The 24,341-nt window shown below is 34.8% G+C and overlaps 1 protein-coding gene across 5 annotated transcripts in view; it reads left to right on the forward strand.

Annotated features, from left to right (window-relative positions):
- Positions 1–24,341, forward strand: part of slc12a7b (solute carrier family 12 member 7b) — a 275,222-nt gene that overhangs the window by 147,806 nt on the left and 103,075 nt on the right. For all 5 annotated transcript variants that reach the window (XM_039753212.1, XM_039753208.1, XM_039753211.1 and 2 more), the window contains exons 2-3: positions 16,763–16,854; positions 19,206–19,337. In XM_039753212.1, coding sequence (XP_039609146.1) covers positions 16,763–16,854; positions 19,206–19,337 — 224 coding nt within the window. The remainder of the gene's footprint in view (positions 1–16,762; positions 16,855–19,205; positions 19,338–24,341) is intronic.

A 24,341-nucleotide genomic window follows, 5' to 3' on the forward strand; every position in this document is an offset into this window, starting at 1 on the left:
TGTTTCATGCCATGATACAATTTACATCTCTATTATAATGAAAAAAACTTGGGGTGAGCAGGGGGTTTTGCCCCCTAGTTACTTTATAAATATATGTGCATATAAATGGTTAAGTGTATACGTTTTGGAAAATGGTTCCAAAAAGTAATATACTCATGAAAAATAGAAGGCAAATGAAAATAAACTTTACATTTCACAGGTTTCTAATGGATAAAGTCGGTTTGGGCAAGCAGCATTGTCTCCTTCAGTTGTTCAGTATATTCAAAATTTTTAAAACCATATTCTTTCACATTTTCTAGTGTTTCATTGCCCTTTTTAGCAGGCACGCTGGTGAAATTATCTGAGGTGTGGACCTCTGTCTGTGCACAGGAATATATTTATTTAGTTATTTATAAGGGATGGTAACACAAATATAAAACACTGTTGTGTACTGTTCTCGTAAACATCTGTTATCCTTCATTTGTTCTATTAGTGATAAGACTTCAGATGCTGCCAGTTAACATTTAAACATTTACTTTTTTTAGTCATTTGTAAAAGATTTACAAAAACACTTATATAAAAAGGAGAGAAAGGATAGCATATTTTTCTGCTTTTTACTTTTTGTCAGAAGTAGTAAATTGTTCCTTTTGATGTCAACAACACCTTCACTTTGAAATAATATATGAGGTAAGGTAACACTCTGACAGGTTTCCAAAATTATACTGTATATACAGCATATTAAAAGCAGCAGTATTATATTTATACAGGTTTTAGAAATGCCATTTCTATTTTGTTTTGCTTTAAAATCATCCAGATAATATAACCAGCATACCAAGAACTCTAATAAAAAGATATGTCAAAATGTACAGTAGCCTTTTCTTTGCTCACTATTTTCACAATATATTGTGGAGCAATATTTATTTCTTGCAGGTGGAACTGAAATATAGCACCAATAATTAGATGGAAAATAAAACTGATCCTTTTGTTTTATGTGTGACGAGTGTAGAAGCCTTTTTTAATTAAACATAAATAAATATGTTGGCAGCAACAAAGTAAACAATTCAAAATAAAAGATGGTATTCTTTAGTACTTGTGCATCTACTTATTGTACTATAGCATGCAATAGTATCCATCCATCCATCCATTTTCTAACCCGCTGAATCCGAATACAGGGTCACGGGGGTCTGCTGGAGCCAATCCCAACCAACACAGGGCACAAGGCAGGAACCAATCCTGGGCAGGGTGCCAACCCACCGCAGGACACACACCAAGCACACACTAGGGCCAATTTAGAATCGCCAATCCACCTAACCTGCATGTCTTTGGATTGTGGGAGGAAACCGGAGCGCCCGGAGGAAACCCACGCAGACACGGGAGAACATGCAACTCCACGCAGGGAGGACCCGGGAAGCGAACCTGGGTCTCCGTACTGCGAGGCAGCAGCGCTACCACTGCGCCACCGTGCCGCCCCCATGCAATAGTATCATGTAAAATTTATTTGAAAGTGCAGTAGTATGCAGTAGTGGAAGGTATCAGTAAACTAGCATATAACTAAGAAATTAATACACCAAACTATGTACATTGACACATGATGGCACTGTAAATAGAACTTCTTAGTGACTGTTGTGGGTATCTGGGCTTAATTCTGGTACTGGTCCCTTTTTTGTACACTTCATGGTGCAGGAAAGAGTAACATCATTTATGAAATGTACTCGTATCCCAAATATTCTTGGTTTTTGCCTTCTGTGTGTAATTCCATGATAGACATATCTGCACTGCAGTTAGGAAAAAAAACTATTAAGAAAATTTTTAATAAAGGTACAGAAAGTGCCTGGTGTACGGGTTATAATCTTATGATGTAAATACATTTTTTCTACAGGTCAATGTATATCATTATAAATTTCTAGTACATTATGTCTATTGAGTATTATGAATGAGTACTAAAACCTTATGTTAAAGAATATCCAATGAGCTTAGTCCTAATAAAAGCATTACAGCAACAGTCATTGATATTTGCAACCATTATGGTATTTTTGTCTCACTCCTTTTGGTTATAGAATAATGCAGAGTGTCTGTATGTAAATATATGCTCCATACACATTTTTTGTTCAGACTGACAACGACAAAATGTTATTTGCAAGTTCAGCGTACTTAATAGGGTGGGGACAATACCGTTTTCTTACAATATATTTCATATTTTAGTTTTGTGTTCACGATATATAGTTAGCGATCAGATGTATACAGTTTTGATTTGCATGGTTCTTTCTTCATTGAACTTGATCACACCACTCACTATTTTTGACAATTGTTCTTGCTTTGCCTGTGCATTAAGGAGAAAATACAAATGGTAGAAAATTAAAAGTAGTCGTGACACGCAAATTATGAGGGGAGCAGCAGAATATTGTGTTCGCTTTTTTAGGTGTTTGGATAATAATTTCTTTGACGGATATGAAGTTCTTCGACGTATGTTAAGCATAATTTGCAGTGTGCAAAAATAATGAAAATATAAATACGAAGCAGAAGTAGACTAATTATTCGCTAGCTAATTATTCGTATGTACATCTTTTGTGGCAATCCAGTCTGTTTTAATTACATTTTTACTACGTAATGCCGCTAATGCAAAAAAGCGTCACTTCGAAATTTGGTTCCAGCCCAATGCTACCGTATAAAAAGTGGTTCGCTGAAAATAAGAATTTCCTATTTATGGTTATTTTATGCTATTCTAATTGTGTATACTGCTGAACAATAAGAACCGTATCGATCTATTTCCTGAACATTTTGGGGGAACTGGTGCAAAGCAAAAACCAGCTGTGGATGGTATGCCATCACGCACAAGTTGTTTACCATTGTCAGTTTAAACCGGCCAAATCCAGAGTTGTCAAGTAAGTGCGAGAAAGCCAAATTGACGAAAACACTAAGGAGTTACGGAACTCCAGTATCAAATGACAGTAGGTGTCTGTGTGACGAGGACTGTCGTACACACCCTTCAACCTAGCCGTAGATCATTCCTAATCCAAGTCGGCACTCAGCCTCCTACACATGAATAGTGAACAACCTGCTTAGCCAGCCAAGTCAAACAATGACATTAAACTCAAACACCTGCTAGGTATTTTGACTGCATGTATTCGTCTTCTGAGGCTCGTATTGTGCCTCTGAATTTTCACTGCCACCGCAGTCTCCGCATGGATGATTTAAGCAAGGTTTTACTGTTCCGTTTCATTCGAACTTGCATGACTGCACTTGCGTCCTAATTTGGATCCTGAGGTGATTCGTCGTGTGGTGGGTGCGGCAACGTGCGGTATTAATGCATGCTTCCAATGCCCATCTCCTCTTGATACAGATTGGAAAAACTGAACTTTTGCCCATGTCCACATACCTAATAATCATTTTCTCTCTTTCTATCGAAGTGATGTGAAAAACTATTTCTTTTATCTACAACTAGGAAGCACAGTGATTTATAATATTAGTGCCACAGGGACTGTCTTTTGATGCATGAAATAACATATCTAGAATTACTATCCTGTCAAAATATTTTTCATGTGGATATTTGCTTTGATATATGGAATAGCCTAAACAATATAGTAAAGAACATATTAAATCCTGTACCAAGTACACTTAATAATTAATAAGGATAATTTTGCATCTAAGAAATCGGCTCCTGATTTAACACCTGCATTTGCATATGTGTCTTATTTTTGGTGTGTAAACCAAAGTTTACCAATCCAACTTTCATAAACCACTGTAGCTTTAAATGAGCTTATCATGCCAATAGTATTTAGGTGTGATGTTTTAAAAATTCAGCAGGTTCATTTGAACCAAACTTTATATTTCTGGTTTGTGTCATATTTTGTCTTTACTAAAGAGAAAACATTTGCTTACATCAACCTTGATAAATTGATAACTGGCTATATCTTAAGTATAATGATAATAGACATTATAGGTCATGTTTTGCTAGTGTTAATTATTGAAATTGCTTTGTTTTCATTGTGCATTTACTGGTATTTGTGTGTTTATGTAAATATTGTATTGTTTGCAATTTTCTGTCAATACTTAATAGTTGTAAATATGAGTAAGTACTTTAAGCTTGTAAAGGGCTGTATGCTAAAATAAAATTATGTGAATTGAGTTGAACCTACATGAAAGCTTAAATAAACATAATTTTATGGAAAAATAGGCTACTTTATTTTAGGAAAAAAGTGAAAACCTCTCTTCAAACAGGTATAAAGTGTTCCGTTGTTTATAGATGAAGAGAAGGTAATTTGCAAATTACAGTGCAATAAAAACAACTTTCTGACTCCTCCCATTGTAGTTGGGTTAATTGGACATTTTAGTATCTCTTAAATTGTACAATAGTATCACCACAAGCATATAGTAGTTTTTTTTTGTCTGTTTTGGAACATTTTGGATTTCACTGTGTCCCTAAAAAACTTTAGAATTAATTTTATTCCTTCTCTATCAATTTTCCTCAACATACCTAGAATAAGCATTGCAACTATATGTTAGGTTTATTTATTGTACTAATAAAATGATGGATTAAAAATAATTTACTGTAGTACTTTGTGTATAGAAAAAATACATTGTTTTTATTTTAGCAAATACCAAAAGCCATTAAACAATAACATTTTTTGGAGAAAAGGTTACTTTGAAAGCAGTGAATCAGTAGGGGATGATATATAGGGTGGTCAAGATCTAATTATGCAATTTTCATTACGTTATAACTTAAGTTTATTACATAGAAAATCGCCCAAAAAAAACCCAGACCATCGAGAAGTGTACGAACTGATGACATGAAGAATCGTCTTCACGCTGAACTGGAATTGTCCCCGCATAAATCAAAGTCATCCAGACGATCTGGATCTGCATAATTAAATTTGGACCACCCTGCAGAAAGATTGTGTCTGTTAAAACCCAGTAGATAAAAGTTTTATTTTTTTTAACAAACTATTTTTTATTTGGGGAACTGAGGTGAAGTATATATAGTTAGTTATGCCGCTGCATTGGTGTGGCTGTGACAGGTGTAATTTACATAGTTAATACTCACATGCAAATGAGATATAATTTTATTTTCCTTGAAGACAAAAGTAATGTGTCACTTGTCTACCCATACTCTGTGAGATTTATTTTGCTGCACAAACTTACTGTTGTCAATGGAATGTGAAGAATCCCTGAAACTAGTTTGGGCTAGATGCAGCAGTTTTGTATCCTTATTCTAAAGAGTTGTGCTAGGAGTGGATGTGTTTGTGAATAATACTTATCGCTTTGCATAAGAATACGTTTTGTTTTTATTTTATACTCCTTGCAGGTTAATGGTTTGTTGATCTCATGCAAAATGTGTCAGTTGCTGTAATGAAAGTTGTAAGATGTAATAAAATTTATTGTATGGCTTAAAAGTCAATAATGATAACCGAAAAAGCTTAATTACCGTATCAAACTTGATGAAGTCACTTTAATGTAATTTACTGTATTGCAGGAATAACCTGCTAAAGTCTGTTTTGTTAACCAAAGCACACCTACAAAAACATGTTCATAGGATTTCTCAATTTGATTTAAACCTAACAAAAAACAGGTTTTCCTTCAAACATAGATCAGCTGATAAATATTTAAGTATAGAAAACACAGTAAATTAGCTTTTTCTGTTTCATACCAAAACATGTTCTGCAAATGGTATTTGAGATTATCTTTTCTCCTTGTTCAGAATGTGCTATCTTTCCATCTGTATATATTACATTGCAGTTTAAAATCGTTGTCTTAAGACTGCAAAGTTTAATAGTTAAGTTGAGCTATTTAGAAGTTGTGTACCTACAGTATAAAATATTGTACTGAATAATATTATAGGGAAAATGTAAAGCTTACAAAACACTATTAAAAACTTTGCTGTGTAGCATGTAACCATGCATTGTGTATTCAAAATCTGTCAAATATCTTTCCATTCTTAGCAATTACCTATAACTTATTTGAAATATTTTAAAAAGCACGTTGTTGATTATGTCACAAAATTATATTTACTCAAGAAACAATTTGATGGTGCTTAAGTTATCTAGATTGGATTCAGAAAGTATTCACGCCACTCCACTTTCTGCACACTTTAGTGTTTTGTAGGTTTTATTTTAAATGGATATATCTGCAATTTTTGCCCATTAAGCTACACTGAATAATAAATAATGATAAACTGAACTTGTTTTCCAGAAGGTTTGCAAATATATTAAAAATAACAAAGCTCATTCATATAAGCATCTAGACCAGGGGTCCTTAATCCCAGTCCTAGAGAGCCGCAGTGGCTGCAGGTTTTTGTTCTGACCTGGTTGCTTAATTAGAAAGCAATTCTTGCCAATAAAGCACTAACAAGCTATGAAATTAAATTAACTCTGCTATGTCAGGTCATTCTCATATCCTAGATTTTCTTTCCCTTTCTATCATGCAAATGATTTGAAGGCTAAAATGGACGAGTAATTCTCAGTCCTTCACTTTTTTCTCTTCATTTTTCTTCCAAGTATTTAATTAAACCCAATAGTGCAGATAAATACACACAGGTGTAAATGTAAATAAGCTAAATGGAGACATGCTGCTCTCTCTTGTCATTTGCATGTTATTGATAACTAGCAGAATACCCGCGCTTCGCAGCGGAGAAGTAGTGTGTTAAAGAAGTTATACCATACCATACCATACCATATTTATTTGTTGAGCGCTTAAAAACACAGCATTACAACTGACCAAAGCGCTGTACAGTTACAACAAGCAGGACTAAAAGCAAAATATTAAAAATAAACATTAAGAGAGAATTAAAACAGAGATACTAAAAACAGGTCAAGGGACCAAATAAAATAGAGAAAATGGCAAAAGACAAGTGGAAAATGAAACAGGTTAAGAATTAAAAGCCAATGTGAAGAAGTGCGTTTTTAGGCGTGATTTGAATGTGGTGACTGAAGCAGCATGCCTAACCACTAAGGGCAGGGAGTTCCAGAGCCTGGGTGCACAGACGGAGAAAGCCCTTTCACCACGGGCTTTAAAACGTGCCTTGGGAACGGTTAGGAGCAGCTGATCTGTGGATCTAAGAACACGAGGGGGATTGTGACAATGGAGCAAGACACTCAAATAGGCGGGCTAGACCGTTTAATGCCTTATAGGTTAGGAGGAGAATCTTAAAATCGATTCTGAATCTACCCGCAGCCAGTGAAGGGTTTTCAAAATTGGTGAAATGTGTTGGATTCTGCTACTTCCAGTTAGAAGCCTTGCAGCCGCATTTTGAGCCAGTTGGAGTCTAGAAAGTGTGGCTTTACTGATACCAAAAAGGCAGGAATTAGAGTAGTCAAGCCGGGACGTAATGAATGCATGAATTACTGATTCCAGTAGGTGGTTAGAAAGAAAAAAAAAAAAAAAGTTATGAAAAAGAAAAGCAAACATTTTAAAAATAACGTAAGATGATTGTTAATGTAATTGTTTTGTCATTGATATGAGTGTTGTTGTCATATCTATCTATTTATATATATATATATTTATATATATCTGTATATATATATATATATATATATATATATATATATATAGCAAAATACCTGCGATTGGCAGCGGAGAAGTAAAAAGAAAAGGAAACATTTTAATAATAACGTAACATGATTGTCAATGTAATTGTTTTGTCACTGTTGTGAGTGATGAGTGTTGTTGTCATATATATATATATATATATTTACACACACATAAACATATATATATATATACATATCTATACATATACACATATATACATACATGCATATATATATCTACATATATACACATACATATACACACACACATATATAAACATATATATACATATACATACATATCTACATATATACACACACAGCTATTTCATATCAGTGCAATACGCTGCTTGTTAAAACGGTTGACTCCCGCTCTTACGTGCAAGTCTGCGTGGATATTATGAACTATCGATTTGTTCAAGTTCTATTTAAATTTTAAATAGAAGGAATTTTTATTTAGTCGACAGAAATATCTTTGGTAGGAATGGTAAAAACAGACAGGAATATTATTCGTGAATAAATCAACTCAAACCTTAAACAACTTATAATATTTTGCTCTCCATAAAAATATATCCTGCCTAAATTATACAAGTTAGAAATAAAGTAAACGTTAAAAGAACAAACATTCAAATTTCTTTACTCTTATGTAATTTTATATAAAAATAAACTTAGATTTTAAATATCCCAAAAGATTTTGCTCTCCATAAAAATATATCCTGTCAAAATTATACAAATTCAAATATGAACATGCTGCATAACAAAACCTGGAAATATAAATAAAATGTGTTCCTTTCAGCAATAACAAATCAAATCATTCAGTTGTCTTTGCTCATATGTCATTTTAGAGCTGGACGCCTGGCATCTTTTTTTGGCCACAGGTTCGTTTCTGTTTGGTGTGAGGTTCTGTGTTGTGGAGATTCTCAGGATGGATTGCAGGTGCTCATCAGTGAGGCGACTCCTGTGTGCTGTTTTGTTAGTCTTTATCACTGAGAAGAGCTTCTCACACAGATATGTGCTACCAAACATGCCCAAGGTTCGAGCCGCATGTAGACGGACTTTTTGTTCTTCAAAGTCACCAAAGCGCCGTGCAAACTCAGTGCGCGCCAGTTTATCAGCAAAGTGCGATTTGGGAACACCGTAGTGACGACTTGGTTTAACATTACTTGGCAACAGGGAAAGTGGGGCAAGGTGAACTGGTGCATTTGTGTCTCCCATAAAAGCAGCTTCACTTGAAATCACTTTGTGATTGTGCACGGGTTAAACGTCCGCTGAAGTGTCAGATTCTTATTTAATTATGCTGCTTTCTGTATCTTCTGCATTGCATTCAGGTTACCCTGATGTTTTGTCTCATAGTGCCGTCTTAGATTAAATTCTGTAATTACAGCCACATTAGCTCCACAAATGAGACACACGGGTTCAGTAAACATATACTCAGCCTCCCATCGGTTTTAAAGGCTCTATTTTCAGAATCAACTTTTCTTTCAGCATCGTGTGAGCTAGCTTGCAATAACTTGCAGCATCATAAGGTAGACTTGATTAACGCGGTAAGTGTTGGCAAGGCAGCTGAAGCGCTGCATTATGGGATCTGTAGTTTATTGTGTTACCAGCGCTTCATATACCGGGCTTTAATAACAATAATACAGTATATAAAATGATCTCGGGCGGATATAATTACACGCGGGCGGATGTGGCCCTGCCCTTGAGTTTGACACATATGGACTAAATAGAACTTGAAAAGATATATTTTTCAAATGTGATCGCGCAATTCAGATAGAGTTGACGCACTACAGCCTGCATGCCTCAATAAGTCATCCTCCCTCGCTCTTACTTTTTACCGCTCATCTAATGAATACACTGAGTATGGCTTTACCAAAACAATCATTGATGGCGAATAAAGTATCCATTATTCGAGTATGTAGATCGGGATATATATATATACATATATATATACCCGCGTATCGCAGCGAGAAGTAGTGTGTTAAAAAGCTAGAAAAGAAAAGGGAACATTTTAAAAATAACGTAACATGACTGTCAATATACAGTATTTGTTTTGTGAGTGTTACTGAGTGTTGCTGTCATCAAGGATTTGATTATCATTATTTCTTTCAATCAGGTTCGTATTTGTAGGATGTGTTGTGTTCAAGTTACATTCCGTGTTTGTCAATCGCTGTAAAGATGACAGGTTTCATTCATCGATTCGTTTCTTACTGCATCAATAAACAGCTCGTCTTCTTCTTTATCTGAGACCTGACACACTGCATGCACGGGTTTTTTACACTGTCTTCCTTTAGCGGACATTGACTTTTTCCAACGTGTGCTTTGTTTCCGCAGTAGCTGGATTTATGAATATGCTTGTATGTATCAGACGCTTCATATTTTTTGCTGCCTTTTCAATTGTGTAATTCGGTTTTGTTCAGCGCTCTTTGGAACTGTTGCTTTTATCTGTGCACTCGTCCAGTTCACGTGAGCCACTCGGTGTACATGCATCGAAGGTTCCCAGCTGTGCTGGTGCCATCTCGTGCTATGTCCATGGCTGTATTTAATGTTACCTTAGTCCTGGCACTTAAAACTTTCTCTCGCAGTTTCGCTGAGTTTGTGTCAAACACCACCCTGACCATCTCATCTTCCTCTCCATAAGCACAGTCCTTCACCCGTGAATATTTACCCGTGGCAGTTTGCTATTGGATTGCCGCTGACGGACGGCCTTATATGGGCAGGCACTAAATTACAAACGCCAGCGGCAGCCTGTCTATAAACTTAATTTAAAGTGTAGGTTTACACCTTTCTTTCCGAAGTAGCAGCACTCATTAATATGGTAGTATATGTCACTCGCTCACTTCTTATTGTTTCACTGCCTTCTCAATTATATAATGCATGTTTTCTTCAGCGCTTTTTTGAGGTCTTCCTGGTTTTCTATGTACTGCGTGATTACGGGAGGCGTGATGATGTCACACGAAACTCCCCCCGGCGTTGAAGCTCATCTCCATTACAGTAAATGGAGAAAAACTGCTTCCAGTTATGACCATTACGCATAGAATTTCGATATAAAACCTGCCCAACTTTTGTAAGGAAGCTGTAAGGAATGAACCTGCCAAATTTCAGCCTTCCACCCACACGGGAAGTTGGAGAATTAGTGATGAGTGAGTGAGTGAGTGAGTGAGTGAGTGAGTGAGTGAGGGCTTTGCCTTTTATTAGTATCGATAAAGAGCAATTAAAATAGCTGTTTAAGACAAAATTAAGCAATAAGGGCTCAAAATCACTAAAGTGAAGCAGAAGTGTTACTTTAGCAATAAGTGCTTTTTATTAAGCAACTGGGTTGGAGCAAAAACTTGCAGCCACTGCGGCTCTCCAGGACCGTGATTGAGGACCCCTGATCTAGACCCTTGATTCAGTACTTTACTCCTGTTTGCTTTAATTATACTGATGTATTTAGTACTTGATTGGAGTCCATTTTTGGCAAATTAAATTGATGTGGCATAGCCCAGAAAGGAACACACTTGTTTATATAAGGTCCAACAATTCACACTGCTTGTCAGCACAAAACCGAGCAGTGAAGTCCAAGGAACTCTCTATTGACCTCCACAAAAATTGTGTTGAGGCATTCTTCAGTACAAAGTATAAAACCATTTGTAAACCTTTGAATACATTGCATAATTAAATAGAAATAATACACACAAAGGTCTGAACAGGCATACCCAGTCTATTGTTTTCCCCCACGAAAAGCATTTATAGTTTAATATTATCTTGCATATTTTTAAGATAGTACTAGATTTAATGTTTCATTTTTTTTTATTTGTAGCCTTTTTTAACTTTCTGTTGTATAGCTAATATTTCAAAATAAAGGTTCTCCCATGAACAGTAACAAAAAAAATATCTACAACAAATGAAAAGACTGTCCATGTAACTGTCATTTTTGGCTTACCATATTAGTTATACAGTACAAGCTGGACCAGTTATTTCCAAAATTTTAAACAAATGCTAAAAATATATATATAATGTTGTTTATGTAAAATGGTTTTTTTTTCATTCTTCATAACTATTTATTACAATGCAAGGTAATGGTAAGCCAGAGCTTATACTTTTTCCTTTCAGTCAGAGAAAGGAGCCAACTCTAGACATTGTGGCATTCCGTCACAAACAATACTCTTCTCACTCATACTGAAAAACTGAGTATGACAAATCAAATTACTCCCCATGTGTTTTTTTTACGTGAACATAAAACTAGCTGGAGATACCATGCACCATGTACTTAAAAGCGTAGAGATATTGAATAGAAATATGTTTTTCTTTGCCATCGATCTTTAGATTGATTAGAGTACATTACAACAGCAGAGTATGCCATTACAAAGTGAAAACTCTTTGTTGATTCAAATAGAGATAATTCCTGAGGTTATATAGTTCAAGGCTATGTTTTCTACAATAATGCAATGTGTCATGTATCCATTCTATTGTAGAATAAATCTACTATTAAACTGCTAGTATTAGTACTGTATTAACAAAAGAATCAGTTTTTCAAACATTTTAGAATTTATTGTGTAAGTATTACACTGTATTTTCCCTATTTATTTGTTTTATTTTATTTTGGTCTCTTATTTGGGCGCAACTGAGTAGGCATATTTCACATTTTCTTATTTAAAGAAAACTAAATATAAATCCTGAACCTTGGACAATTTTATGTATTCTGGAAATTTTGAGAAGACGGTCATCCTGTGGTTGATGTAGATGCTCCAGCATATTGACATTAGTATATAATTTAAGATATAGTAATGTCACCTACAACTTTACTGTATATGTCAAGAGTTTAAAATTGGTATTAACCTTAATTAGAGGCCAATATAGTTGTTATAGTAAACTTGAGTTGTATGATCATATAGTAAACCGAGTTGTATGATCATATATCCTTATTTAGGCATTTATAGTATTTGCATTTATAGTATTTGCAGCAATGTTTTAATATAACTGAGGAGTTGTAATCAAAAATGTAAATTAATAGCTAAATTCATAAAGATATTTTACTATAATGCTTGGTAACGCCTGATACCAGTATAAACAACTCTGTAATGTAGAAAGCTGTATTAGAGGATAGATCAGTGGGTGAATATTTTTCAATGACTTTGGTAATTTTTATATTCATTATTTTCACATTATAGTTATCTTTGGAAATTTTCATATTATTCATTATTTTCACATAATACAGTGGTGTGATAAACTATTTGCCCCCTTCCTGATTTCTTATTCTTTTGCATGTTTGTCACACAAAATGTTTCTGATCATCAAACACATTTAACCATTAGTCAAATATAACACAAGTAAACACAAAATACAGTTTTTAAATGATGGTTTTTATTATTTAGGGAGAAAAAATATCCAAACCTACATGGCCCTGTGTGAAAAAGTAATTGCCCCCTTGTTAAAAAATAACCTAACTGTGGTGTATCACACCTGAGTTCAATTTCCGTAGCCACCCCAGGCCTGATTACTGCCACACCTGTTTCAATCAAGAAATCACTTAAATAGGAGCTGCCTGACACAGAGAAGTAGACCAAGAGCACCTAAAAAGCTAGACATCATGCCAAGATCCAAAGAAATTCAGGAACAAATGAGAACAGAATTAATTGAGATATATCAGTCTGGTAACGGTTATAAAGCCATTTCTAAAGCTTTGAGACTCCAGCGAACCACAGTGAGAGCCATTATCCACAAATGGCAAAAACATGGAACAGTGGTGAACCTTCCCAGGAGTGGCCGGCCGACCAAAATTACCCCAAGAGCACAGAGACGACTCATCCGAGAGGTCACAAAAGACCCCAGGACAACGTCTAAAGAACTGCAGGCCTCACTTGCCTCAATTAAGGTCAGTGTTCACGACTCCACCATAAGAAAGAGACTGGCAAAAACGGCCTGCATGGCAGATTTCCAAGACGCAAACCACTGTTAAGCAAAAAGAACATTAGTATCGTCTCAATTTTGCTAAGAAACATCTCAATGATTGCCAAGACTTTTGGGAAAATACCTTGTGGACCGATGAGACAAAAGTTGAACTTTTTGGAAGGCAAATGTCCCGTTACATCTGGCGTAAAAGGAACACAGCATTTCAGAAAAAGAACATCATACCAACAGTAAAATATGGTGGTGGTAGTGTGATGGTCTGGGGTTGTTTTGCTGCTTCAGGACCTGGAAGGCTTGCTGTGATAGATGGAACCATGAATTCTACTGTCTACCAAAAAATCCTGAAGGAGAATGTCCGGCCATCTGTTTGTCAACTCAGGCTGAAGCGATCTTGCAATTATTGCTGCAACAGGACAATGACCCCAAACACACCAGCAAATCCACCTCTGAATGGCTGAAGAAAAACAAAATGAAGACTTTGGAGTGGCCTAGTCAAAGTCCTGACCCGAATCCAATTGAGATGCTATGGCATGACCTTAAAAAGGCGGTTCATGCTAGAAAACCTTCAAATAAAGCTGAATTACAACAATTCTGCAAAGATGAGTGTGCCAAAATTCCTCCAGAGCGCTGTAAAAGACTCATTGCAAGTTATCTCAAACGCTTGATTGCAGTTATTGCTGCTAAGGGTGGCCCAACCAGTTATTAGGTTCAGGGGGCAATTACTTTTTCACACAGGGCCATGTAGGTTTGGATTTTTTTTTTCTCCCTAAATAATAAAAACCATCATTTAAAAACTTGAATTATTATTACTATTTGACTAATGGTTAAATGTGTTTGATGATCAGAAACATTTTGTGTGACAAACATGCAAAAGAATAAGAAATCAGGAAGGGGGCAAATAGTTTTTCACACCACTGTAGTTATTTATGATAAAGTGTTTGTAGTTTTTCCTAGTGTAATTTGAAAGTTATTGTAAATAACAGTGTATTTGCTTTAACATTATTTCTCAATAATCAGTAAATATCATAGGCTGTTCCTATTGTTTTTGGCATCTCTAAAGTGTACTTGATTTACTCATGATGCATGAGTTGTCTTTGTACTATTTTTTGTTTTAGGGTAAAAGCCTTGCTTGTTTACATAAGTACTTTATCATATTGATTACATAATCATTTCAAAATATTTTAAACATATAGTTTGATACTAATAAGTTGGTTTTGTAGGTATTTGCATCCAGCAGATGCTGGACACAATAAGAGAATTAAAAAATAATGGCACCACCCTCACATAATAATATTCTGAATGCTGAAAATTCCATCATAGTATATGATACATGCATATCAAATAAAGCGTACATTCTTTTATAATCTATTTTGTCTCTCTGTTGTTCACTCACAATCAGTGGGACAGTACTGCCACTGTTTTTAGCATGAGCTGTGACCAAGAAATTTCCACGGCAACAAAAAAAAAAAGAGAGAAATGACAAAAATCCCCTTTGTAGGTGCACATTGTATTCACATGTCATACTTTTGTTTCGCATTTTAATAGCAGCAAGCAAACAGCAGGAGAAAAGTAAAATCCTTATTCTAAAGTATATATATATATATATATATATATATATATATATATATATATTTTTTTTTTAAATATTTATGGCCTAATATTATGGCCTATCAATCTACAAAATTTAAACCCTGACCGGAAAGTTTGCTAAGCCAAAAGAAAACGGGAAACGGAGAATGGAAAATCATTGGCACGTACGAACTGGAAGGGAAACGCCAGTGTTTTTGTTCGCCACCACAGCGTGTGGTCGTGAACAGATGCAAAGTTGTGGTGAACTTTTTGATCGTAACCCAATTTGTACTTGTTCGGACCAGATGTTCTACTGTATAGCCAATATCAAGAAATAAAAAATTAATAAAAATGATTGAAATGAAAATAACAATCTCTTTAAATTGTATATTAGGTTAACCAAACCCGGGGTGGGCGAGCGAAGCGAGCAGGGGGCAGAGCCCCTATTCTTGAAAAATACAATCTTTATGAGAAATAACAACAACAACATTTATTTATATAGCACATTTTCATACAAAAAGTAGCTCAAAGTGCTTTACATAATGAAGAATAGAAAAATAAAAGACACAGTAAGAAAAATAAAATAAGTCAACATTAACATAGAATAAGAGTAAAGTCCGATGGCCAGAGTGGACAGAAAAAACAAAAAAAAAAACTCCAGACGGCTGGAAAAAAAATAAAATCTGTAGGGATTCCAGACCATTAGACTGTACAGTCCCCTCTGGACATTCTACCTAACATAAATGAAACAGTCCTCTTTGGATTTAGGGTTCTCACGGAAGGACTTGATGATGATGGTCATGTAGACTTCTGGCTTTTGATCCATCCATCATTGTTGGAGCATCATGATGCTTTGAGTAGGTGGTGGTGGCGCAGGCCGCCACCACAAAGAAACCGGTAAAAGAAACAGAAGAGAGAGTAGGGGTCAGTACGAATTTTATAGCCACCATGAATAGTTATTATGATGAATTGAACATACAGAGTATCAGGATTAAGTTAAAGTGAAGTTATTAGAAGGCCATGTTAAAGTAATGTGTTTTCAGCAGTGTTTTAAAGTGCTCTACTGTATTAGCCTGGCGGATTCCTATTGGCAGGCTATTCCAGATTTTAGGTGCATAGCAGCATAAGAGTCTGGATTTACCCCTGGTCATAGCACAGAAACTGCTTTCAGTTATATGGTTAATGATATTCTACAATGTCCTCATTATTATCCTTTATAGACTTAGTCATACATTTTTTCTACTCGGGCACTGTTCTTAACTGGTTTGTACCATACTTATCAAAATCATTTTCATGTAGCATAGAGGTGTGAAGACAGATCTCCCATATTTCTGTCCTCAATTAGACCTAGCATTCCCCAGTATTCAGTATAGGAACCAGTTCTTTTTTTCTGATGTGTAGTATGTTGCCATTATCAGATGTAATTTGGAAACATATTATCTTTAACTATCATTATTACCTTTAACTGATTTATAGTTATAAAATACTGGAATGATTCCTTACTTTATTTTTAAATTAAGAAAATGTCTTTCAATGGGTAATACCACTTTGAATAATAGGATCATACTTAAATCTCAGAATTTTAAAAAATTTGCTTTGTCTGAATCTTTCTGCTGATGTTATCTTTGACACAGGCATCAACACATTTCAGCACGTTTAAAAACTGCTTTCTCTATCTTTAGAAATATTGCAAATGGTGAATTCTTAAAACAGAAATATGCAAGACTGTGCAGGTTGTTTGTAATAGTACATACTGAATGTAGTGTTGGCTAATGGATACCTTTTATATTTTCACCCTGTAGGAGACGGAAACCCAAAAGAAAGTAGCCCCTTCCTTAACAATGACTTTGATGAAGGAAATTATTACGAGGGGAAGAACATGGCATTGTTTGAGGTAAGTTTACAAACAATCAATCTACATTTATTTTGTGGCTTTGGATTATTACAGTCTGTCTTTTGTCCTTTGAATTCTGGACACCTCAGTTTGAATAGAGCATCTGTCATTAACCCTAATTAGATATGTCCTTCTGTTTGAAGATGAGGCACACAGTAATAACTCTTGACTCTGATTTTTTTAAGCTCAGTTAAGCTGACCAAAGCTGCTGTAGCTAAAAATATAAAGCCTTTTAGATTCTATTAAGCTGCATAGTGATGATAACTGTAGTTGCAATCTGTATCCAGTTGAATTCCCTCGATCCCAGCAATATTGTATGTTTCATTTGCCATTACATTCCTAGCAATTTTAACCTTATTGAAAAATATAAAATAAGATACAGATAGAAAGTACAGTGACTATAGTGCCTAACTTACTCTTTAATTATACAATGACTTTGTCGAAGGTAATAATAAATTAACCTCTGCGGCATTATTTAATGCTTGCTTTTTACAGTTGTGTTTGAAGGTTTGTGAGCCCTTTAGAATTTTCTATATTTCTGCATAAATTTGACCTAAAACATCATTGGATTTTCACTCAAGTCCTAAAAGTAGATAAAGAGTTAAACAAATGAGACAAAAATATTATACTTAGTCATTTGTTTATTAAAGAAAATGATCGAAAATTACATATTTGTGAGTGGCAAAAGTATGTGAACCTTTGCTTTCAGTATCTGATGTGACCACCCAGCCCATCCCCCCCTTAGCAGCAATAACTGCAACTAAACGTTTCCGGTAACTTTTTTGATCATTCCTGCACACCAGCTTGGGGGAATTTTAGCTCATTCCTCTGTACAGAACAGCTTCAACTGTTGGATGTTTGTGGGTTTCCTTATATTAACTGTTTGCTTCAGGTTCTTGCACAACATTTCGATTGGATTAAGGTCAGGACTTTTACTTGGTCATTCCAAAACATTAGCTTTATTCTTCTTTAACCATTCTTTGGTAGAACGACTTGTGTGCTTAGGGTCGTTGTCTTGCTGCATGACCCACTTTCTCTTGAGATTCAGTTCAAGGACATATGCCCTGACATTTTCCTTTAGAATTCTCTGATATAATTCAGAATTCATTGTTCCATCAATGAAGGCAAGCCGTCCTGGCTCAGATACAGCAAAACATGCCCAAACCATGATACTACCACCACCATGTTTCACAGATGGGATAAATAAGGTTCTTATGCTGGAATGCAGTGTTTTCCTTTCTCCAAACATAATGCTTTTCATTTAAACCAAAAAGTTGTATTTTGGTCTCATCCATCCACAAAACATTCTTCCAATAACCTTCTGGTTTGTCCACGTGATCTTTAGCAAACTGCAGACGAGCGGCAATGTTTTTTTGGAGAGCAGTGGCTTTCTTCTTGCAACCCTGCCATGCACACCATTGTTGTTCAGTGTTCTCCTGATGGTGGACTCATGAACATGAACATTAGCCAATATGAGAGAGGCCTTCAGTTGCTTAGAAGTTACCCTGGGGTCCTTTGTCACTTTGCCAACTATTACACGCCTTGCTCTTGGAGTGATCTTTGGTGGTCGACCACTCCTGGGGAGGGTAACAATGGTCTTGAATTTCCTCCATTTATACAAAATCTGTCTGACTGTGGATTGGTGGAGTCCAAACTCTTTAGAGATGGTTTTGTAACCTTTTCCAGCCTGATGAGCATCAACTACTCTTTTTCTGAGGTCCTTAGAAATCTCATTTGTTCGTGCCATGATACACTTCCACAAACGTGTTATGAAAAGCAGACTTTGATAGATCCCTGTTCTTTAAATAACACAGGGTGCCCACTCACACCTGATTGTTCTCATTGATTGAAAACAGCTGACTGTTATTTCACCTTCAAACTAACTGCTAATCCTAGAGGTTCACATACTTTTGCCACTCACAAATATGTAATATTCGATCCTTTTCCTCAATAAATAAATGACCAAGTATAATGTTTTTGTCTCATTTGTTTAACTGGTTTCTCTTTATCTACTTTTAGGAAAATCTGATGATGTTTTAGGTCATATTTATGCAGAAATATAGAAAATTCTAAAGGGTTTACAAACTTTCAAGCACAACTATATGTGTTGTGCAGTAAAAAAGCATTTGGGCTTGGAAGGAACAGAATTCAACCTTAGTTACTACAGTTCTAAACTTTTACTTAAGTGGTTTTTGAAACATATCTTGATGTTTTATTGTTTTATTTATTTGTTACTATGAAAAAAAAATAAAAGCCAGATTCATCTAGATGTTTTTGAAGTATGTATAGGCACTTCTTGTATGTCTAACCTAAAATTCTAATGATTTTCATCTTCATAAATATATTAACAGGAAGAAATGGACAGTAATCCCATGGTGTCATCACTTCTTAATAAACTGGCAAATTATACCAATTTGACACAGGGTGTTGTAGAGCATGAAGAAGCAGAAAATTATGAAGGAGCTAAAAAGAAAGAAGTTAAAGTAAGTGCAATTTTTGTTAAGGTTGTTTCAGAAGAACACACAGACAGTTTGCGGTTTCTAAAGTTTCAAATACTCTTTTTCTAGGAAATAAGGTGACTGTTTAGTTTCTTTCTTATTTCTTAAATATCTGCCTGGAGAATGAGTTTCTACCAATTTATGTCACAGCTTTTTTGGTTGGGAATTTATTCAGTTCATTCCTTCAACAGATGTTTTCACCATTTCATACCACAACTTTCACCTCCTCTTCAGTTTGTGAGGCTACCTGGTTAGTTGCTACCAGCTCTGCTGCCTTTTTTGTGCAATTCTGTTCACTTAAAATTAATAATGCGTTTATAGTCTCATTAGTATTGCACAAAAATGACGTAAGAATGCAACATCATATATTTTTGACTTTACTGTAGTATGACTGATATATTAAAGACCATCCATAATATCACTTCTTTGAAGACTAAAGCATACACAGAATTAATGGTTTTGTAAATGCAGTGTTATTGATGAAGAATGTCCTGATTTGAAATGAGGGTTACAATTTAGATTTGGAACTACCTATAATCCATTTATTAGTCACCTGCTGTTATGTAACAAAACACTGACAAAAGCTCTCTTTGGTCTTGATAACACTTACAAAGTACCAGTAAAGTGTTTATTTATGTTTATGCAATGTGGCATGCAGAGTAACTTCACTTTGGTTGCTTAAGTGGATAATATATCTCTGTAGTGCATACTTAAGTATAAGGCTTGTGAATTCTTAGTTACTGTTTAATAAGATTAAATGAAGCTCTCATATGCACATCTAATTTTACCTTTGTACGACATGTCCCAAATATGCCACACTACACAGAGATCAATGCTTTGTAAAGTGTTATTAAGACCGAAGTAAGCCATTGTTAAGTTCTTTTTACACAACAGTATGTTACTAATTTTTGCATCAAAGGTATTTATTACGTAAACTAAATAACTGTATTCTGGTAGTTATAAACTTGACAAATATAATTTACACAAATTGATAAAAAAAAGCTATCTGTGAAAAACTATTTCTTTTATCTACAACTAGGGAGCACAGTGATTTAAAATATTAGTGCCACAGGGACTGTCTTTTGATGTCATTTTTAGATACAGAGCTTTTAAAATACAGAGCTATTAAAATGTTTTTTAAAGTACTGTACTATAGTGCCAGCTATTTTGAAACGTGGCATAGCTAGTGTTCTAATGTACATAAGACCAATTGCATACCTCAATAATACATTTAAATAATGAAACCAACAGAATCACAGTGTAATCATTAACATTTGTAGTTTAAATATTAATGTGTGTATTCTTATTTTGCTACAGTTTTAATAATGTTAGGAGTACTGACAAATTATTCCCTCCAGAAAATACTCTCAAACATGTCACATAAAAGTAGAAGCAGCTCAAGTTTAAAACGACACTCAATAACTCTTCTCAGCATCTTGTTGCTTATTTTATTAATGATCATGGCTGCATATTGTGTTTGAAGTGAAACGAGTATGGTGATTAGATGGTATAGTATAAAGGAAAATTAGCTGTAAATACAGATTCTGATATAGGTATTCCATTAAAATTGTTACCCCAAACATATTTTGGCAGAGGGGTTTAACTTTAAGTCATATTTCTTTAGACAATTTTAGCTGACCTAAAGTTGCAGGATAAAATTATCACCACTCCACATCCTCCTGTGTTAGTTTCCTGCTCCCATTAAATGATTTAAATCCAAGTGCTATCTGAAGGTGACTATTTTTCTTCCCAGTGTTAAGTGATATGCAGTTCCAAAAACCAATGGAAGACTCAGACTCTTAACTTGGTGCACAACTGACTGCCAGGCTTGTCTGGACTAAATTCTAGAATAGGTTTTAAACCTAGAGAGAGACTAATTGAGGGTGGGTATATGGTTAGTGTTTTAGATGTTGAGGTTACAGTAGTGGCTGGAAAACTCAGCCCTGTCAAGGAAAGATCTGATCAGAAATTTTGTATTGTTATTGTCATTATATACAGTATGTTCAGTATTACATGGAAAGGGAGAACAGTTAAAAACTGGCAGACTGGCCTAATGGTTGTAGACAAGAGGCTGCTGTAGTGAATAATCATTCTCCTTAGCAAGGAAATATGTTCAATGCTGGGGTACTGAAATGCTGTCATTGTCTGTGACTGATGGACAAGCACTGGATAAAGGAGAATCAATGAAGGTACCACTGTCTGTGGAACTGTAATCCTACTCTGTGTTTTTTTCACTTGTGGAAGTTAGTTTTGTTTTTTGTTTTTTTATTTGCTTTACACCTTTGTTGTGAATGTTAAAAAAAGCTTATGATTGCATACATATTGGTATGTTATGCTAGATGATGCAAGAGCATGAAGTTCAAGGACTGCTGCTATGTACTACTGGAAGACTTTGGTTTGGAAAGATTAGCCATACGTAACAAGAGAAGTTCCTCATCTGTTGCATTTCCTTCATTTTTATGCTTCTCCATGTTTATTTTATTTGAAGCCTTGAGCTTGGTTATCATTTTTACATAGATGTCGATCAGATTTATTCCATTGTTAAAAGTGAATAATGTATTTAAATCTACCTGCCAAAACAATTGAAACACTGGATGGAACACAAGTTTAAGTTAAACTAAAACTAAACAAAGTTCATCTTAATGGGTACTAGAACCCATCTTAAAAGAATGTACTTTCTCCTTAATTCTAGTTCATGACATAATAATGTCATCTGTACTGACAATCATTGGCATCATTTTTATTTTCATACTCTCTACTTTCAGGTGTCCCTTTATATCTGTTATTTCATCTTAAGCCGTTTCAAAAGTGAACCTCTCTCACACTTAACAACATGCACATAACTTCTGTTTAATCTTCACTGACTCTCTGTCTTTGAGGATTAAATACAACACCTATAAAGCTTTGTCTGGCTTTGCAATGTACTATATCAACAATTTCTTATCTTTACACTTAGAACTACCTTCCTGATGTCCATTGCACTGTGTACTTTTTATTCTTGTGCATTATTTATTTATTTGTTTGTTTTTCCTGAACTAGCATGTATTTACTTATATGACTTAAAAACTCTGGGTATTCCACAGTTGAACCTGGATGCTGTTGCTAGGAAACTGGTAAGCCTATTGTGATGAGCTTAGTCTGTTACCACCACAAAGCTCTCTAGGAGAACTGAATTTAAGTAGTGAGCCAGTGAGATATTTACTATTTTTATTCTTAATATTCTTTTATAATTACCTATTTAACATCTTGTTAGGGCATACAGATATACACCCTGCATGAAGATCAAAATTGCTGTTAATTTTAGGTTACATTTCTAGAAAACATTAACTGCTAAATTTAACTATATTCCTCTTCCACCCACAAGCTGTTTATGATTGCAATAGTGACTTTTTGTTATCAGCAGCTTTACTCCTAAAACTACTGTAACCAGTAATTTGAACATTCTTCAACTGTTGCCAAGTCATAGTAAGCTTTGCTTAGTACTCAGTAATAGCTATGACCATAGCCAATATTTTTACTAATTTGGTAATTCTCAAGAAGGCTACAATTATCTTCTGAAAAATTACATAATATAGCCTAATCAAGCAAAAAACAAAAGTCATACGCTTAGCTTAGTAATGTGTAGTGCCTGGTCAAGTCGTATTCTGGAGGTTACTGCTCTCTCTGTAGTTGCAAAAATGGTATGTATCTTAACAATGTTTTCTGTATACGTATATATGTTTTTTGTCTAACTTTTCAACATCTTCCTATAGGCTGTTTGTGCATTCTTAAAATATTTTCTATCTTAAAAGTCTGATATACAACCAAAGTCCAATAATAGTTGCTCATTCTTTTGAACAGCAGTGTATCTATCAAATCTGGATATCACAAATGAAATGTAACCTAATGACAATTAGAGTATGCTCTAGGACTTTACATAATCAAGAAGAAGTAAGAAGTTTATTTCTAGAAATTGTTGATAACCATGAAGTTAGAAATTTTCTCCAGCCTCTACTTTTTAGTTGATTTGTTTAAATATACCTTCCTAATTTCTTTTTCTCATTTCCTTGCATTAAGGGCTGTATTTTAGAAGATGACTAACTGTCTCTGATATACATTGCAAAAATAGTTGATACAGCTGTACGTCGTTGTTTGATAGAAATAACATTTGAGACAAAAAGGTGACTTTCATTAGACAAATTATTTATAAACTTGCAGAAAATGTAAAGTGAAAACTAATGCATCTGTATTATAAAATAAATGCCTCTTATGCAGTAGTCAAAACATATGAAACATAGTTATCATATGTTAAGCTGTAGGACATTGGCATGCTTAAAACATAACCATTACTTGAAGATTAAAAAATTACTACTATTAGAATTCAACAGATAAGTCCACAGACAGGATATACTTGAGCATTCCTTAAAGCATTCTGCACAACATGTCATTTAATACAAAATTATAGAGGCACCAAGAAACAATGATGCAGTTTGCATTATAATCGGCTTATAGTATGCTACGTGAGCAAAAAAAGTTTCCAAAACAAGACCAAACATCATTAATGATTGGATTACAGTCTTCTTTAGACTATCCTGAACAGAATTACCCTACTGTAACATTCATAACACCATTAGTATTCTACTATACATCAGACTGATCACACTGTCTCTTGAAAAGCAAATTAAATAGTCAGATTCACTTTGTTGTTTGCCAGAGGGGTTCTTGCCAGTAGTTGTAGCATAGAAGTGGTATACTTTGGTGTGTGGGGTGGTTTCTAGAACAGTTCTTTCCTGTTGTGCTCCAATTAGAAAATGTAGGAAGGTGTTCATAAATGCATAGCATTTGCTTAAACTGTATTTTGTCCTGGTATCATTAGTTTTTATGACTAAGCTTAGATAGCACAGTGATATGAACAACAAGTCCGTGGAGCATTTAGGCTGAATTTTCTCATTATCATCTTGTTTTTGTAAATTATTAAATTGTGATACTCTTCATTCCTACTCAGTGGAA

Source organism: Polypterus senegalus, chromosome 5, assembly GCF_016835505.1.
Source record: "Polypterus senegalus isolate Bchr_013 chromosome 5, ASM1683550v1, whole genome shotgun sequence".
Classification (NCBI taxonomy): domain Eukaryota; kingdom Metazoa; phylum Chordata; class Cladistia; order Polypteriformes; family Polypteridae; genus Polypterus; species Polypterus senegalus.